The sequence below is a fragment of the Balaenoptera acutorostrata genome, chromosome 3, assembly GCF_949987535.1.
Source record: "Balaenoptera acutorostrata chromosome 3, mBalAcu1.1, whole genome shotgun sequence".
Lineage (NCBI taxonomy): Eukaryota > Metazoa > Chordata > Mammalia > Artiodactyla > Balaenopteridae > Balaenoptera > Balaenoptera acutorostrata.
The window spans coordinates 95533701-95551785 of NC_080066.1; the positions used below are offsets into that span (position 1 = coordinate 95533701).

Sequence of the window (18085 nt, forward strand, 5' to 3'; positions counted from 1 at the left end):
CCCGTGTCCCCTGCATTGGCAGGCGGATTCTTAACCGCTGCGCCACCAGGGAAGCCCCATTTTTTTAAAAAACACATTTTATTTATTTATTTATTTGGCCGTGCCACTTGGCTTGCGGGATCTCAGTTCCCCAACCAGGGATTGAACCTGGGCCGTGACAGTGAAAGCACCGAATTCTAACCACTAGACCACCAGGGAACTCCCCATACACAATAAAATCTTTTAAAAATACTTAATATCATATAAAACTCAGTTTGTGTTCAGTTTTCCCAAACAGTCTCAAAAAACGTCATTTTATGAGTTTGTTTGAATCAGGATACAAACAAGGACCACATGTTTAATTGATAATCTCTTAATGTAGTTAGAGATGATAGTTAGATCTAGATGCCTGACTAGATTCAGCTTCAATTTTTTGGCATGAAGGCTTCCTAGGACATGTTTTGTACTTTCAGTGGCATCCATCAGGGGGCACATTAAGTCCAGTGGCCCCACTTTTAGTGATGTTAAGATTCATCAGTAGGTTAAAAAGTTGACCACCTGATCCATCCATACAAAGTTCTCATCAACCTTTTACCTAATAGCTTTATCAGTTATTGATGATTATTGTCTGGAGCGATTATTTGATTAGTGGTTGCAAACAGTGATTTTCTACATTCATTCTTCCTGCATTTTTGGATCCAATCTCCCTCCCTCACTCACCATAACTTCTGAACAGCCAGTACAATTTGGACCCCCAAGGTTGGCTAAATCCTAGTAGCTGAAATTTACTGCTGCACTTGAAACCAAGAGAACTAAAGAAGGATTCTGTAGAATACTTAGAAAGTTGTTAGAAATGCAAATTCTTGGGTCCTATTGGAGACCTACTGAATCAGAAACTCAGGTGAGGCCCAGAAATCTGGTTTAACAAGCCCTCCAGGTGTTTCTGATGCCTGCTGAAGTTTGAGAACTCCTGGACTAACGTTGGCTGCCCTAAGACGGCCTTCAATCAAGCAATGATTTACTAAGGTCCTATGTTCATGGCAATATGCTGGGTGCTGAGCATTACAGATGCAAAAAAGAAGGCCTGATGCCCCCAAGGAACTCACAGTCTATACAAGGGAACAGGGTACGTACTTATGAAAAGGTAACTGGAGTCAGTTGATAGTGGGCAGTATGTTCCCAACATGGCACACAAGTGGTGCAGATGGAAGATTCCAAGGAAAGTTCGGTGAGTAGGCCCAGCTGGCAAAAGTTTAGAGCTGATTCCAACCAGGCCTTAAAGGAAGAAAAAGACTGGGGTGGGATGGAAGGAAAAAGAGACATTGGCACGAACAAAGGCAGGATGCTAATGAAGTGAATCACCTTGCAGGCAATGAGGCTGTTTTCTCCTCTCCTCACTATCACCATTCCTGCAGTGTTTCTTTCCTTGGGCTTCACCTTTCCTTTTTCCTGGTTATTTTCTTGCTCGCCCATAATCACACTGGGGAGGTCACAGTCGAGTGTATGCAGGTTTCTATGTGCTGTCCCTTAGCTTGAGAGTGTAGGATGTGGTTATCCGGGCTGGTGAGTGCGGAAGGGCGTCTGAGGAACCCTTTGCCTCTGTCACGGGTGTTGTATGTGTACAGATTGTCCGCCCTGAGCTTACGCGTTACGGTGGGACGCGGCAAGCGTAATACCTTCAGGCTCACGAGTCCTGAACACCAAAAGGACAAACCCCTCCCAAGAGTGGGCGGAGCCAGGGCTTGAAGAGGCGGGGCCGGGCTGCGGGGCGGAAGCTCAGAACTGGTAGCGGCGGAAGCCCGGCCCCAGCGGGGCAAGATGGCGGCGTCCAGGTGGTCCTAGGCGAAGTAGGTGGCTGGGCTAGCGGGAAGGACTACAGGAGATCCCGGCGGAGGGCTCTGGTACAGCGTATCCAGTTCTTTGTCGGAGTCGGCCCCAGTGTCTTTGATCTGGCCAGGAGCGGCCGCGGCCTCGTCGGTGCGGAGATCCTGGGCACGGCCCTCCATCCGCGGGAAGCATAGGCTGAGACTCCGTGATTTCTCTTTGTTGACGCGGGTGGCCCAGGAGCGCCCGCGACCGTAGAGCCTTAGGGGCCGTTGTGGGGCCCGACAGAATATAAGTCTTGAAATGCTTTGGTGAAATTTATTCCTAAGTATTTTATTCTTTTCGATGCTATTGTAAATAGAATTGTTTTCTTAATTTCGTTTTCTGATTGTTCTTTAATAGTGTATAGAAATACAAATGATTTTTATATATTGATCTTTTATAGCCCAAGGTTTTTAATAATTTGAATACTTTTCGGCCAGGCATGTTCCCACCAGTTTGATACCGAATCACCACTCCCCGGTATGACACATTTATCCGCCTGGCTCCTAATGACATTTTCCTTAGGTCCCCTATGGTTGTTCCTGAAAGTTTTTATCATCCACAGATTGTAAACAATCTAAGGTGGCAGTAAATATTGTTGCTGGGCTATTGACATCAGGGAGAGCTAAGTAAGGAGGGAATGGCAATAAGGTATGAATGAGGAGGAATGAGTCCACCGAACCCAGGGAAAAGGAGCCTTTACTGACGCACAAAAAAGAGAATCAGGGTTCACTTGCAGAGGGCCCATCATCTTTACTGCTTCTAGGGGTGAATGAGAGTGAATTCCCTACACTGAAGCAGTGCTGGAAAGAGTCCCACTAGGGAGGCAGCTGGAGTGTCAAGATGCTGTCGAGACCAAAGCCAGGGGAGTCCGAGGTGGACCTGCTGCACTTCCAGAGTCAGTTTCTTGCAGCTGGTGCAGCCCCAGCAGTACAACTGGTGAAGAAAGGAAGTAGGAGTGGTGGTGATGCTAACCCGGACCGGCCTCCACTGCAGGATCATCGGGATGTGGTGATGCTGGACAGTGAGTGGCTGTGGGTATGAGGTTGAAAAGGAGAGCGGTACAACTTCAGGGTCTCTCCCTCTTCCTGATGTGGCTGGGTTCCCCGTCATTATTTCAGAACTGTGTAACCTCTGTTGCTGCAGCCCCATTTTACATATGAAGAAACAGAGGCTCAAAGAGGTTAAATACCTTGCCCAAGGTGACACAGCTTGAGCCAGCGCTGCACAGCAGCTGCCTTTCTTTCTTCGGCTTTCCCCTAGCCCTCAGTCTCTTCCTGGGAAGATATGAGTAACCTCACATCTGGGTTTTTTTCTTTCTCAGATCTCCCAGATTTGCCCCCAGCTTTGGTTCCTGCTCCCCCAAAGAGAGCCAGGCCCAGCCCCGGCCATCCCCTGCCTGAACATGAGGACCCTGAAGAGAGGCTGAACAGGCATGATAAGCACATCACTGCTGTCTTGACTAAGATTATTGTGCGTCTCACCCTGGTTGAGTGGGGCAAGGCATCCAAGGGCAGAAAGGATGTTGGGTGTGTGTGGGGAGCCTTACTGAGCAGAGAGTGATTCAGAAAGATGGGACTTTATCCCCCTACAGTCAGTTTGGGGGCTGGTTTAGAATCACTGTGACTTAAGAAGCAAGATGGGTTCATGACTCCCTAGGGTGAGGTTCTAGTCATATAGAACTGAGGCTAGTAGGATAGGGTCCAGCCTGGGGAAATCTCTGTATCTTCACTGCTTTGTACTTTGTTGCTGCAGGAACGAGATACAAGTTCAGTGGCTGTGAATCTGCCTGTGCCCTGTGGCGTTGCTTTCCCTCCTGTATTCCATCGCTCACAGGGGAGACAGGTAGGCAGAGGTGACCTCAGATGGTGTTTAGGGGAGGACAGTCATGTGAGCATCATAGTGCATATTCCCCAGGTAGATAATCTTAATAATGATAAGCAATTCCATTGTTAAAACAGCACCACACTAAGCACTTTATATGCATTACTTCATTTAATCCTTATAACAGCCATGTAATATAGGTATCATTATCTCTATTTTTCAGATAAGGAAACTGATAACTTTTGCAACACCACACATCTAATAGATAGAAGAGCCAGAAATCCAACCCAAGTCTGTCATACTTCAAAACCTATGCTTCTATAGAGCCCTGCTTTTTCTGAGGACTAGGGTTGTGACCCTTGGAGATTAAGCAAGTCTCTTGTATCTCTTTGTTCCAGTGACCTTGGTATAAAGAGGTTGAGAAGAGAATGGGGTAATGAGCATCAGTCACCTGGGTTTTCTTTTTGCCCCATAGGGGAAGCCAGCAACATCTGGTAAGAGAAGTATCTTTGCCCAGGAAATTGCAGCAAGGAGAGCATCTGAAGCCAAGGTCCCACCAGTTGGAGAAGTTGCATCTACCTTGGACCCACCAGAGGGTGAGCAGGGTTTGAAGAGGTTTGGGCTCAGCCTTTTTGTAATACACATTTGTAGAGTCATCTTTGGATATACATCTTCCCTGCCTCAAATCTGAAGTGCATTTGAGCCATCTAAAGAGGAGCCATCCCATATCTCCACTTAGAGTATTGAGTATGGGCAGCTTGGGTCCATATCTGGGTCTTAGGTGCAGGGAGAAGGCAGGTCATTACGTGACTGTAGGAGAAAGGAAGGGGATAGAAGTGTCTGGTAGAGACTGTAAAATAAAGATGTAGGCCAAGATTCTTTTAATGATGCAAATTACTAGCAGAAGAACTGGGGGCAGACCCCTGGAGGCAGACGGCTGCCTAGACATCCAAGAGAAGAGTCAGAAAGTGGGATGTTTCTGAGGGAAACTTCTAAGTCCAAGGGGAAAAATGAGTAGAGAGGTCATCACCCCAACCCAGCCCCAGGGTGCCCTGGAGTCCTGTGCCAAACCCAGGGGCATCTGCACTCTGTGCCTGGGAAAACTCTGAGGCTTCCATCTGTCTCCAGAGCTAATGGGATTAGAGAAGAGGGACAGAAGGCCCAGTTGGGGTGAGGCAATGAAACTGATTGTATCCTTCTTCCAGGTGCTGCAGCCTGTGAGGCACTCACACCTAGGGAGCAGGGCAGCCAGCTTCCATGGAACAGCTACAGCTTGCAGGGACCCCATCTGGTTACAGGGAAGGGGCTCAAGAGCCAGGAGGCTGAGCAGGAAGCCCAGACCATCCATGAGGAGAACGTAGCGAGACTGCAAGCCATGGCTCCGGAGGAGATCCTGCAGGAACAGCAGCGGTTACTGGCTCAGCTTGGTACGGGTACCAGCCTTTCCTGCCAAGACTGGGCTAGGAAGGGACTGTCATTTATTGAGGAAGGCTCACTGTGAGTGCCAGGCAGAGTACTTTAACGCATTTCATTTTGTCCTCAAACTGTTCCTGTGAGGTCAGTGGTACTAACCTCATTTATTTATGAAAAGATAAAAACAAAAACCAAAAAAACTGAGGCTCAAAACTTTAAGAAATTCTCCCTCAGGTCACACAGCCTGGTACCACATCCTGTTAATGAACACCAATGAGATTTAAACCCAGGTCTACTTGGTCTCATGGGCTGTGTTCTTAACCATTATACCATGTATCCTGTACTACTGTAGTGTAGTATACACTGTATTTTGGCTGTACTCTAGTACAACTACAGGGTACTCTATTATGTGATGCTGTGCTATACTACACCTCCCTCCTAGTTTCTGTTCACCAAAACAGTAGTGCCAAGTCAATCTGTTCCAAACTATGTATCTAGCACTTATATAGAGCATACAATATATTAGTTTTGGGTTTTGTTTTGTTTTGTTTTGTTTTTTGCTTCTCTGGGTCTTCATTGTTGCACATGGGCATTCTCTAGTTGCAGCGAGTGGGTGCACCACTCTTTGTTGTGGTGTGCAGGCTTCTCATTGCAGAGGCTTCTCTTGTTGCAGAGCATGGGCTTTAGGCACACAGGCTTCAGTAGTTGTGGCACACGGGCTCAGTAGTTGTGGCTCGTGGGCTCTAGAGCACAGGCTCAGTAGTTGTGGCGCACGGGCTTAGTTGCTCCACGGCATGTGGGATCTTCCCAGACCAGGGCTTGAACCTGTGTCCCCTGCATTGGCAGGTAGATTTTTAACCACTGCGCCACCAGGGAAGTCCCCATATATTAGGTTTTTAGTGAATATTTGTGCATAAATAAATAAATAAAATAGTTGAAAGTGAGAAACTATTCCCCTAAATGCCTTCTTTTTGGCCCTCGTCAACATTGATTCATTTATTCCACAGCCACTTACTTTGGGCCTCTGACCTGAAGCCAAGCACAGGGATGGGCAGACTGGCCTGGACCAAGGGATTGTGAAGAGTGGAGGGATAGGTGGGCAGGCAGGTCCCAGTGACAGATATGGGTCTTCGAGGCTGCAAGAGAGCCCAGGGGACTCAGGCCAGGGCTGGGAAGTGGCTTGTCTTAGCCTTGGCACCCACAGACAGGCAGTATTAAGCAGATTTCAGGTGTATAGAGGCTGGGAGGATCTGCCCCTACCCATTATCCCCTACACGCTCTCTTCTAGATCCCAGCTTGGTTGCTTTCTTGAGATCTCACAGCCGCACCTGTGAGCAGGCAGAAGAGAAGGCCACAGGGGAGCAGAGGCCAGGAGGTCACTCTGCTGAGGTCACTGGAGAGGAGCCCATCATGCCAACTTCTGCCAGTGAGCCCAGGCAAGAAGATGAGCTGGAGCCAGGAGCACCAGGTTTGGAGGAGGAGGGGACTTCTGGGGAACAAAAGTAGAGGAAAGTATTCCTTCTCCTAGGCCTGGCAGATGGGAAGAGAGAGAATCTTCTCTGTCCTTGAACGTCTAACGTTAATCTTCATTATTGGCTTGAAATCAGTCTTCATTTGCTGATGCTTATATCTTCCTGCTGTGCTTCCTGTTTTCCTGTCCTGTTACTGCTCCTTCTCCCCCTTCCTTGGTAAGAGACAGCACAACGTGGTGGCTGAATGGCCCCCTCCCCCTCCAGACCATCTGCCCTCTGCCTTTGCAGTAGCTGCCCCAGCTCTGGCTCCATCCATCCCACAGTTCTTACTGCCTCTGCTCTTAGTGTTGGGAGGATAATGGCAGGGTGGTGGGAGAGGAAGGGTCTGACGCAGGTCTTGTGAACATGCCAGACCTGAAGCAGAGAGGCCAGTGGGAGCACTCATCTTCCAGGAACTGGATGATTTTATTAGGGATTAACGAAAGAAGAATTGAATTAGGAGAGCCAGGAACCTCCTGCCCCTGGATGAGCTCTAGGCCAGTTGAGCATGTTGGATGGGGGTTGGGTGGGGTGAGGAAGGAGGAGGATATTGCAGGTGTGTGTTTCTGTATCTTGCTCTGCTGAGGTATAGCTGCCCCCTCCTCATTGTCCCCACTCCCTTGCTCCTTTAGAAGGTCGGTACTAGAGAGTGGAGAACTGTGGTTTCCCTGCTGTATGTGGTCCTCCCTTCCTCCTCTGCTTCCTCTCTCTTCTCTTCCTTATCTCCTCCGCTTCCTCTTTCCTCTCCCAACAAATCTTTGGGGTCAGAAAGGGGCTAGAGCCCAGGACGGGGTGTGTTCTGCCATATCAGGCATTCCAGCCCCTGGGCCGTGCCATTAGTCATAGCTGAAGGCAGAGGCTGCCAGACCCTTGGGCAGAGGTGGATGTGGCAGCTTCTGGATGATGGCTGGGACCCCAGTGGATCAGTGAGCTGAGCCCCTTAGGGAATACTACTCTGCTTCCATCTCCCCAGCTCTGGCACTGCCCGTGACCCCCCAGAAAGAATGGCTGCACATGGACACTGTTGAGCTGGAGAAGCTCCATTGGACCCAAGACCTGCCTCCACTCCAACGGCAGCAGACTCAGGAGGTGAGGGCCAGCTGGCCTACAAGGGCAAGGTGGGGTGACAGTGAGTGGGGCTGCTGTTTTGCACCCAGAACTTAGGCTTTTCTCTTCCCCCAAGCTGGAGAAACATCTCTCCTAGTGCTCACCCCCCTCCTCCTGCCTGGCCTCTAAGGCCAGAGGAGCCCCACTTCCAGTCAGAGGTAGAGTCAGGCCCTACGTCCTGAGAGGCCTGGGATTACAGGTGAGGAATGGGTGTGGGGAAGTTGCTGGTGCCCCCAGCCCATAGTTCTCGTTCTGTACCCATTAGAGGATGCAGGCCCGATTCAGTCTTCAGGGAGAGCTGCTGGCCCCCAGCGTGGACCTTCCCACCCATCTGGGCCTACACCACCATGGAGAGGAGGCGGAGGTGAGGCGTGGGGTCCAGGGAGTACTGGGCAGCTCTCAGCAAGTGCTTTTAACAACCATGTGGAGAAGGACCGCTGCTCAGCTGCCTTGGCCCTTCTGTGTGCCCTATTTCAGTTCACGGCCTTGCTGTCTTTTCAGTTTTTTTTTTTTTTTTTAATATTTATGTATTAGTTTATTTGTTTGGCTGCACCGGGTCTTCCTTGTGGCATACGGGATCTTCATTGCCGCATGGGGGATCTAGTTCCCTGACCAGGGATCGAACCCGGGCCCCCTGCATTGGGAGCGCAGAGTCTTAACCACTGGACCATCAGGGAAGTCCCTGTCCTTTCAGTTGTTAGGCTTGAAATCTTTCTCCTTGTTCCCTCACATTCCAGTCAGTCGCCAGAACTTGCCAATTCTGTTTGTCACCTCCCCGCAGTGCTTCCTCGATCAGAGCCTTGATCCCTCTGGTCTGTTCAGTCGCCATGTTCTGCTCACTCCATCATGCCATTCGCTCGCTCCCCCACGGGGCTGCCGTAGTGATTTCCCCTGGCCCAGCTCAGGCTGTCCCTTGCCTCAGAAAGTTTCCTCGCTCAGGGAATTCGCCCAGAATAAGGTCTTGGCTCCTCAGCACGACAGAACAGCCTTCCACCATCTGTCCCTGCTGACCCCACAGCTCTGCGTCCCTCACTTCTGCTGCACATTCTGTTGCCTCCTCCCCACGTACCCGCTGTGCTCAAGGACCTCCAGGGCTCAGTTCCTGAAGCCCGCTCCAGGGAACGCCTTTCCCCTCTGCTCTATGCCAGGCCATCAGAGATCTACCCACCCACTGAGACCACATCACTTTTCCAGGTGCCCCTTCTCTCTCTCTCCTGTTCTCTGGTTGCAAATTAAACACCGATTACTACATTCCTCCCAAACTGCCTTATGCTATGGTTACTTGTGCGCCAGTCTCACTTCCTTTACCAGTTTGAGGCTCCACGGAGACAGAGGCAAGAGACATCACTTACTTTTCTTTGTCTTCACCTTGACACCTGACTCAGTGCATGGCAGATAGGGGTTGCCACGTATTTGTTGGTGGGTGCTGCCCTGTGTCTTGGCTCCTTCTGACTTCTTGTCCCTGTTCCAGAGAGCAGGGTACTCCCTTCAGGAGCTGTTCCACCTGACGCGCAGCCAGGTGTCCCAGCAGAGAGCACTAGCGCTGCATGTGTTGGCCCAGGTCATCGGCAGGGTGAGTGGACTGTTGGCCTTGTCCTGCCCGCCCCCCTCACCTTAGACTTTCCCACCTCCTGCCTGTTTCACTCTGACTCACTGGCCCATACACCAGCTGCCTGTGGGTCACACTGAGAACAGAACAAACCCAGGGTCCTAGCTGGACAAGTGAAGGGTTTAGGACAGAGACTCTGTAACTTCAGCGTATTCAGCAAGGTTTTATCCTCCTGCCCTCAAGGCCCAGGCTGGCGAGTTTGGGGACCGGCTAGTGGGCAGTGTCTTGCGCCTCCTTTTGGATGCTGGTTTCCTCTTCCTGCTGCGCTTCTCTCTGGATGACAGAGTGGATGGGGTCATCGCAGCTGCCGTCCGGGCTCTTCGGGCTCTGCTGGTGGCTCCTGGAGATGAGGTACAACAGGCATAGGAATGAGGCTTCGAGGCATTAGGGTCCCTACGCCTCCTGCTGGGCCTGCCCTCGTCGATGAGGCTTTGCCAAGCAGAGCACAGAATGGGGTGGCTGTGTCACCGCCTTCTAAAGGCCCCAAAGCCTAGGAGCCTTGCCTCTCTGTCCTTTGTGCGTGGCTTTTGCCCTCTACTTCTGGACCCGCTTTCTGGCCTGATCCCTCTTCCTCTTCCCACCTTCACACTCGTTCCTCTGGCAGGAGCTCCTCGATAGCACCTTCTCTTGGTACCATGGAGCTTTGGTGTTCCCTCTGATGCCCAGCCAGGAGGACAAGGAGGACGAGGATGAGGATGAAGGGCCCCCAGCAGAAAAGGCAAAAAGGAAGAGCCCGGAGGAAGGAAACCGGCCTCCATCTGACCTGGCCCGACATGACGTCATCAAGGTAAAAGTGCTGGGGCAGCTGCACTGGTCCCATGACCTCCAGGGCCAGCACATGTTGGGCAGGAGGGGTCATCAAGGCCTGGGGCCCAGTTGCATTTGGTAGTGGGTTTGTGTCTCTGATCCTCAGGGGCTCCTGGCCACCAATCTGCTGCCTCGGCTACGCTACTTGCTGGAGGTGACCTGCCCAGGACCTTCTGTGGTCCTTGACATCCTGGCTGTGCTCATCCGCCTGGCCCGGCATTCCCTGGAGTCAGCCACAAGGGTGAGAAAGAGAAGGAGGCAGGGACTGGGCAAAGAGCCTAGCTAGGCCTGGTCTTGACCCTCAGCCTCCCTACCTCCCTTTTCCTCCTGGCCTGCACAGGTCCTAGAGTGCCCTCGGCTGATAGAGACTGTGATTCAAGAGTTCCTGCCCACCAGCTGGTCCCCTATGGGGGTGAGGCCTACCCTCAGTCTACACAGAGTGCCCTGTGCTCCTGCCATGAAACTTCTTCGTGTCCTGGCCTCGGCTGGTAGGAATATTGCTGCCCGGCTGGTAAGCAGAACACAGGGCAAGGGATGGGGGCTTGAGACAGGGCTGGGCTGGGGGCTAAGCATAGCCCCTGCACTCTGGGTGGCCCAGTCATGCCATCTTTCTCTTTGTATCTGTTCCAGTTGCCTAGAAATGGAACAGAAACCCCCAGGCAGGAACCTAGTCACCTGGAGCCTAGTGTATCCTGTAGGCCTGCTCTGCTTTCATTCTGTGAAGGGAAGGTTCCCTGTTCCCTGGACCCAGGCCAGAAGGGCCACATACAAATAGGCATAGCCAAGGTGCCCAGCAAGTGCTTGCTAAAAAGAAGGAGGGAAGGAGAGAGGAAGGGAGGGATGGATGAGATAGTTTCACCCTAGCCCAGAACTATGACCCTCTGGCACCAGAGGGGTCTCAGCAGGGATTAGTTGAGCCAGTTTCTGTAGTAAGAGAACCTGAGGCTTGGAACTTCGGGCTCCCAGCTGATCCTGATCCCCAGACTCTCTGCCCAACCCCAGCTGAGTGGCTTTGATCTCCGGAGTCGCCTGTGCCGCTTTATAGCTGAGGCTCCCCAGGATCTGGCCTTGCCCCCAGAGGAAGCCGAGACACTGAGCACTGAGGCCTTCCGTCTGTGGGCCGTGGCAGCCTCCTACGGCCAGGGCGGTGACCTTTACAGGTGAGGAGAGACAAGGGTAGGCTCCCTCACAGACCCCTCCAGCTCTGCACTCTGGCCTTGCTCAAGGTTCAAGCTCGGAGGGAGGCTGAGTATGAGAAAGAGGTGATTCTGGGAGAAAGGAAGAAAACTTGGGAGTCAGTAGCCAGGGGAGAGTGCAACAAAGCTGGGTTAACCACATTCTGTGCACCCCAGCTTGGTATCTTGGTGAAATCAGATTTAAATTCCCTCTTGTGGTGGAAGCCTTGAGGGGCTACCTCCTTCCCTTCAGCCCCCAGCCTTCCTTCTTGAAACCTTCCCAGAGTCCCCAGCCCTGGGCCTCCCTCCTGCTCCTCCTCAGCCAGACCGCAGATGCCCGGGGCCGAGCCTTGCTTTGTGTCTTCTGTTTCCATCTCCCTTCTCACACTGAAGGGCGGTCCTTCTCCCCGCTTACCAGGGAGCTGTACCCTGTGCTGACGCGAGCTCTGCAGGCTGTGCCGAAGGAGCTCAGCAGCCCCTCCCCTCAGCCCCTGGCTCTGCAGAGGACAGCCTCACTGCTCACCGTCCTCACCCAGCTGACCCTAGCAGCCGGTAACACCACCCCTGAGCCCAGAAGGTAGGCTCTAGCCCTGAGCTGCTGGCGGTGACGTCCTGTCGGGAGCTCTGGGACCGGTGGGAGTGCTCCTCCACAGGGAGAGGGTGGCCAGGGCTTAGAGGGGAGTCCAGGCAGCCAGATCCTCACTGTGGCCCCTTGTGGCTCTCCTGTAGTGACTCTGCCGAGGCCAGTCTGTCGGCCACTCCTTCCTCAGTCACTTGGACGCAGGTGTCTGGGCTCCAGCCTCTCGTGGAGCCTTGTCTAAGACAGACCTTGAAGTTGCTGCCCAGCCCTGAGATGTGGAGCGCCCTTGGCCCAGTGCCCACTGCCTGCCTGCTCTTCCTGGACGCTTACTACCAGGCCTGGAGCCAGCAGGTGAGTGTTGCCTGCCTGCCTTCCACGCTGCCCTGGGTGCCCTGCCTTCACCTTAGCATTCCACCCTCGTTCTCCCTCTGTCTCCACCTCTCCGTACCTCCCTCCCCATTTCCACCTTTTCCCTCCTACCTTTCTTCCTCTTTCCACCTCCACGTCCAGTGGAGCTTCCAAGGAGTCGTGTTGATAGGGACCATAGAACCCCAAACAGCCGCTCAGCCTCCCTGGAGCCTTTATGCTCCCTCAAGACCCTAGACAGTGGGTGCCAGAGCAACCTCAGGGTCTTCTCTGCCTCTAGAAGGGGCAGAAGGCAGAAGCCTCTAAACACTGACTCTTGGCCACTTGGAGTCATGGGCTTGGCCTGGGTACACAGGGTCCAGGAGAAGGGGGGTCCTGGGCCATCAGCTCAGTGAGTGTCTTGGTCTTCCAGCCAGGCGTGTGCCCAGGGGATTGGCTTCAGGACACGGAGCGCCTGTCGGAGGAGCTGCTGCTGCCGCTGCTGAGCCAGCCCGCTCTGGGCAGACTGTGGGGTTCGCTGGGGTGTGTACTGCGTGCGGTTGTGGAGCCGGCGGTGGGGCGGGGAGGCGGCAGTTTCGCTCCTTGTGGGATTCCTGCGCCTGGCTCCTTGGTCCATCCCAGCTGGAACCCCCCAGCCTGAGGAAAACCTGAATCCCTAGCAGGCAGCGACTGGGGGCTCCAGGGAACGTGGGCACTGTCCGCACGGCCACGTTTCCGCTAGCCTTGGTCGCAGAACAAGCAGCTGTTTCCAGCCTGGCACATGTCAGGCCAGAGCCCCCCTCAGTGTCTCCATTCTGCTTCCAGGTGCTGCTCCCCTCTCTGCAACCCACAGTCCTGTGCTCCGGCCACTGAAGCTCTCTCCAGCCTCGTGTCACTGGGCTGCACAGGAGGCCACCCTCCTCTCAGTCTGGCTGGCTCAGCCTCCCCCTTCCCATTCCTCACGGCCCTCCTCTCTCTTTTCAACACCCTGGGCTGGATCCACAAGGGGCTGTGTGGCCAGGTGAGCGCTGGGCGCCTGGTTAGGGGGGCAGGGGACCAAGATGGCAGGAGTCAGAGAGGGGAAGGGCGCCCCTTGGGGAAGAGAGGCCTCTTCTGCCAGCACCCATTTCTCTGAGTTTAGCTGGGGAAGGGGCAGCTGGGGAGCCCTAGAGGGCATCACAGTCACCTTGTGAATCTGAAGCTTGCCTTTCCTCAGCTGGCTGCCGTATTGGCTGCCCCAGGACTGCAGAGCTACTTCCTCCAATGTGTGGCTCCTGTGGCTGCTCCACGCCTCACACCCTTCTCCACGTGGGCCCTGCGCCATGAGTATCACCTGCAGTACCTGGCGCTCGCCCTGGCCCAGAGAGCGGTGGGTGCCCCCAACCCCCATCCCTCTGTCCACTACCCCCCCCCCATTATCCCCATCCTGCTTCTCTGGAGCTTGTGCTGCTTCTGGCAGGCCATGCGGTTCTACTTGCCTGCAGACATGCCCAGGTCCTGTGCCCATCAGCATATATTCTCTTCCTCACTTCTCTTTGCTTTGTCCCCCCTCACCCCCTCTGCCTGCTTCTCCCCCTTCCCCCCTTTTCTGTCCACAGGCGACACTCCAGCCAGTGTCAGCCACCAGTGCTGCCCTCTATCACGGCATGGCCTTGGCCCTGCTGAGCCGGCTGCTGCCCGGAAGCGAGCACCTCGCCCATGAGCTACTGCTGAGCTGTGTGTTCCGGCTGGAGTTCCTCCCGTAAGTCCAGGGTTGGCGGCATCACCTGAGCCCTTTGAGAGGCTGCTGTGGTGGTTGACAGAGCAGCCCTGAATTTGGGGCCAGGAGACCTGGGTTTCATTCTCTTTCTTCCATGGATTACGCTTAACCTGTCTGAGTTTCCATTTCCTCATTAGTAAAGTGAGGATGAGGATAATATGCTAGAGTATTATTATGAGACTTCTGTGACTGTATGGCTGAAAAATGGTTATAAACTAGCTGTACGCTTATAATAGCTAACAGTTACCCAGTGCTTACTCCTTGTCCGGTACTCCCTTAACCATTTCTCTTTATTTTAATGGTTTTACCTGTACCATGAGATGTGTATTATTATCATTATTATCCCCACTTTACTCTGAGGAAACTGAGGCACAGAGAAGTTCTGTAAACTTGCACCTAGGTAACTGGCTCTAGTGCCCGTCCTCTTAACTGCTATACACAGTACATGGAAGGCTATTAGGGGAACAGGGAGGAGCAGGATTGGACCTAGGAGCCTCTGGGATGCCCTGGAGAGCTGGCATGGACTTGTGGGTTCTAGCCCTCATTTTTGGCTTTTGGGTTCTGTTACAGGGAAAGAGCATCAGGGGGTCCGGAGGCAGCCGACTTCTCTGACCGGCTGTCCTTAGGGAGCGGCGGGGACCTTGGGTGTGGGCGAGGAACTCTGCTAGCTCAGGCCTGCCAGGACCTCCCCAGCATCCGCAGCTGCTACCTGACCCACTGCTCACTGGCCCGGGCCAGCCTGCTAGCCTCTCAAGCCTTGCACCGAGGGGAGCTCCAGCGAGTCCCAGCCCTGCTGCTCCCTGTGGCTAAGGAGCCCCTGCTGCCCACTGACTGGCCCTTCCTGCCATTGATTCAGCTCTACCACCGGGCCTCAGACAGCCCCTCGGGGCTCCCTCCTGCTGACACTGTGGGCACAGCCATGCGGGCCCTGCAGTGGGTGCTAGTCCTGGAGAGCTGGCGCCCCCAGGCCCTCCGGGCTGTGCCTCCTGCTGCCCGCCTGGCACGGCTCATGTGTGTGTTCTTGGTGGACAGTGAATTGTTCCGGGAGACCCCAATACAACGTCTGGTGGCAGCCCTCCTGGCCCGGCTCTGCCAGCCTGAAGTCCTACCAAACCTCAACCTGGATTGCCCACTTCCTGGCCTGACGTCTTTCCCGGATCTCTATGCCAACTTCCTGGAGCATTTTGAGGCTGTGTCTTTTGGGGACCACCTCTTTGGGGCTCTGGTTCTCCTCCCCCTGCAGCGTCGGTTCAGCGTCACCTTGCGCCTTGCCCTCTTTGGGGAGCACGTGGGAGCCTTGCGAGCTCTGGGCCTGCCTCTGACCCAGGTACTTTCTCAGCCCAGCAGGGCCCACCATGGGCATCCTGTCCTGGGCCTTGGAGGCAGTCCTGAGCCGCGGGGAGCTTTGGTGGGCCTCAAGTTCCTTATCTTACCTCTTGGAGGCTTTGAGGAGATTAAGAGAATATGTGAAAAGGGTTTACTGTGGTGTCTGGCATACAGTAGGTGTTCATTATTATTAAAAAGGCACGGCTCCTTGCTCATGAGGTGCTACAGTCTAGATAAGAGATGTACTAAAACCAACATAGTCCTCAGGTATTCAGATTCTAGGTGTTAAGTCAGAATTCAGAGAAGGGAAAGATCAAAGTGGGCTTCCCACGAGGAGAAGCCTTTGTGGAAGAAGTGGGGATTGATCTGGGCATGGAAAATTGGGTAGAATTTGGATTGTTAAGGAGAAAGATAGAATGTACCTAGTGGAACAGCATAAGCAAAAGCTCAGAGGCAGGAAGGAATATGACAGGATGGGAAGAGGAAGGAGACTATGACAGATATCAGCTTGGGAACTTGTTGGAAACAAAGCTAATAAAGTCTTAGAGGGCCTCAGATATCAGGCTAAGGAGTTAAACTTGTAAGCTGTAAAGAGTTACTAATTTTTTTAAGATTTGTTTTTTTATTTTCATTATAACTTACTTTGGTAAGCTTGAAATATAAACATTTTAATATACGTATGTAAGATATAAATGTATATTTTGTATAAAAAACTAAAAAGAAAATATAAAATATTTTTAAGAATTAAAAAGAATGTTACAGGGAATTCCCTGGGGGTCCAGTGGTTAGGACTGCACGCTGTCACTGCCAAGGGCCCGGGTTCAATCCCTGGTCAGGGAACTAAGATCCCACATGCCACGTGGTGTGGCCAAAAAAAGAATAGATTAAGAAAAAAAAAGAACTTTACAGTTATCCATAATCCCACTGCCCAGTAGTAATTATTTTGATTTACCTTTTTTTAGTCTTTTTTTTTTTGGCTGCACCTCGCAGCATGTGGGATCTTAGTTCCCTGACCAGAGATCAAACCCGTGCCCACTGCACTGGGAACACGAGTCCTAACCACTGGATCGCCAGGGAAGTCCCTGTGCATATATATATATATATATATTTTTTTTTCATATATATTTTTATAAAATTGGGATCACTGCATAATGTTTTCTTCATTGAATGTTAGGTAGTAAGCATTTCTCACATCATTAAATAATCTAAGAAATCAATGTTTTTATTATTATATCATAATCCATCGTGCAGGTGCATCCCAGTTTATTTTATCAGAACCCCTTAGTGGGCATGAAAGTTGTTTCTGATTTTTTGCTATTTTAAGTAACACTGTGATAAACACAATTGGACATAAACTCATAATCATTTCTGCATGGAATTAAGAATAATTTTTTTAGAAACAGAATTACTGTTCCAAAGAACATAAACTTTTGAAAGGTTTGGTAATAGAATTGAGCAGCTGAACATGACATTTTGAAAGTTTTAAGTAGATTAAGCAAGTAGTAGTAGCAGTAGAAATTCACAGCTGCTTCTCAGTTTCCCAGTTTCCGCTGCTTTCGAGCTCTTTAGTCTTTAACCTTGATCCTTGTGATAGACAGGGATGGATGTCTGTCTAGGACCGGATCTCTGCCCTCATGATTTGTTTCATGTGACCATCAACCATCCACCCTGTTGTCCAGTGATACACATTCCACCCTGACCCTCAGCTTGTCTCATTTCCCCTGTCACAGTTGCCTGTGTCCCTGGAAAACTACACAGCGCCTCCTGAAGACAACCTGGCCCTCCTTCAGCTCTACTTCCGGGCTCTGGTTACTGGTGCGCTCCAATCACGCTGGTCCCCTGTGCTCTATGCTGTGGCCGTGGCTCATGTCAACAGCTTCATCTTCTGCCAGGACCCAAAGAGCTTGGTAAGTTACATCCCCATCTCCAGAGGGAGGGAAGGAACCTGCAGTTGAACTGAGCCAGCTGGGGAGGAGGTGAGGGCCAGGCCAGGCGAGTGATAGGCCTGTGGCCTGGTGCCACCTCTCCCTCTTCTGCCTCTAGGATGAGGTAAAGGCTGCCCGCAGGAGCATGTTGCAGAAAACTTGGCTGCTGGCAGATGAGGTAGGGCGGGGCACATCTTGGAGGGTGGGAGAATGGAGGGTCTTGGGGAACAGAGATCTCAACAGGATCTCACTACCCACTTCATAAAGCTTCTTCCTTCTCTGCAGGGTCTTCGGCAGCACCTTCTCCACTATAAGCTTCCTAATTCTGCCCTTCCAGAGGGTTTTGAGCTATATCCCCAGTTGCCCCCTCTGCGTCAGCAGTACCTCCAGAAACTGATCTCAGGGGTGCTCCAAAATGGGGTTTCAGAGACCTAGTATATATAGCTGCTGCAGAGGAAGAGATGGATACATTCTATTGGGGTTCACCAACAGATGCCTGGCCAGAGAGAAGGGCTTCATGTCCTAAGAGTGTGCAGGAAACAATAGAGCAGAAGGCTTGCCTTCCTAGGAGCAAGCTCTTTGAGCTTTTTTGGAGATTGGTGAGCCTACCCTTATGTCCTGATATCTGGAGCTCAGGATCTGGGGCTTCTGAGGGTCTGTGCTGGGAGTGAGGGGTGACTTAGCTATATACCCCTTCTTGGGGACAAGACAAACTAACTACACCTCTTCCTCTCCCCACCCCAGGCCAGGGTATATGAATACTGGAGCTGAGCATTGAAATAAAGAATTTTTTTATCTTCTGGGAATTTGATTTGGACTGATTTCAGATGTACTAGTTCAGGATTGGTATCGAGGAATG

The 18085-nt window shown here is 52.2% G+C and overlaps 1 protein-coding gene and 1 non-coding gene across 5 annotated transcripts; one reads left to right on the forward strand and one right to left on the reverse strand.

Annotated features, from left to right (window-relative positions):
* The first annotated feature begins 1769 nt into the window (after positions 1–1769).
* On the forward strand, positions 1770–18032 carry RPAP1 (RNA polymerase II associated protein 1). 4 transcript variants are annotated; one of them, XM_057543483.1, is made up of 25 exons: positions 1770–1826; positions 2612–2869; positions 3170–3318; positions 3601–3690; positions 4145–4265; positions 4875–5096; positions 6371–6550; positions 7567–7682; positions 7966–8064; positions 9172–9273; positions 9493–9660; positions 9914–10096; positions 10223–10357; positions 10457–10627; positions 11119–11276; positions 11710–11868; positions 12021–12222; positions 12650–12759; positions 13042–13237; positions 13433–13585; positions 13815–13957; positions 14546–15302; positions 17032–17208; positions 17345–17404; positions 17512–18032. In XM_057543483.1, the coding sequence occupies exons 2-25, from the start codon at positions 2689–2691 to the stop codon at positions 17659–17661; spliced, it is 4182 nt and encodes a 1393-aa protein (XP_057399466.1). In that variant the 5' UTR covers positions 1770–1826; positions 2612–2688; the 3' UTR covers positions 17662–18032. The 4 variants fall into 4 exon arrangements, with proteins under 4 accessions (XP_057399466.1, XP_007180423.2, XP_057399468.1 ...); XM_007180361.2 differs by having other exon boundaries at positions 1779–1956; XM_057543484.1 differs by having other exon boundaries at positions 1786–1880.
* Positions 8305–8377, reverse strand: TRNAG-CCC (transfer RNA glycine (anticodon CCC)). Its single transcript has one exon. It is a non-coding gene; the product is annotated as a tRNA-Gly (tRNA).
* Positions 18033–18085: the final 53 nt, after the last annotated feature.

Bases quoted from the DNA above. Each gene is read 5' to 3' on its own strand.
- RPAP1 (XM_057543483.1), top strand. From the start codon at position 2,689: ATGCTGTCGAGACCAAAGCCAGGGGAGTCCGAGGTGGACCTGCTGCAC. The intron at 5,097-6,370 runs GTACGGGTACCA...GCTCTCTTCTAG, and splicing joins GCGGTTACTGGCTCAGCTTG to ATCCCAGCTTGGTTGCTTTC. The intron at 6,551-7,566 runs GTTTGGAGGAGG...CCATCTCCCCAG, and splicing joins GCTGGAGCCAGGAGCACCAG to CTCTGGCACTGCCCGTGACC.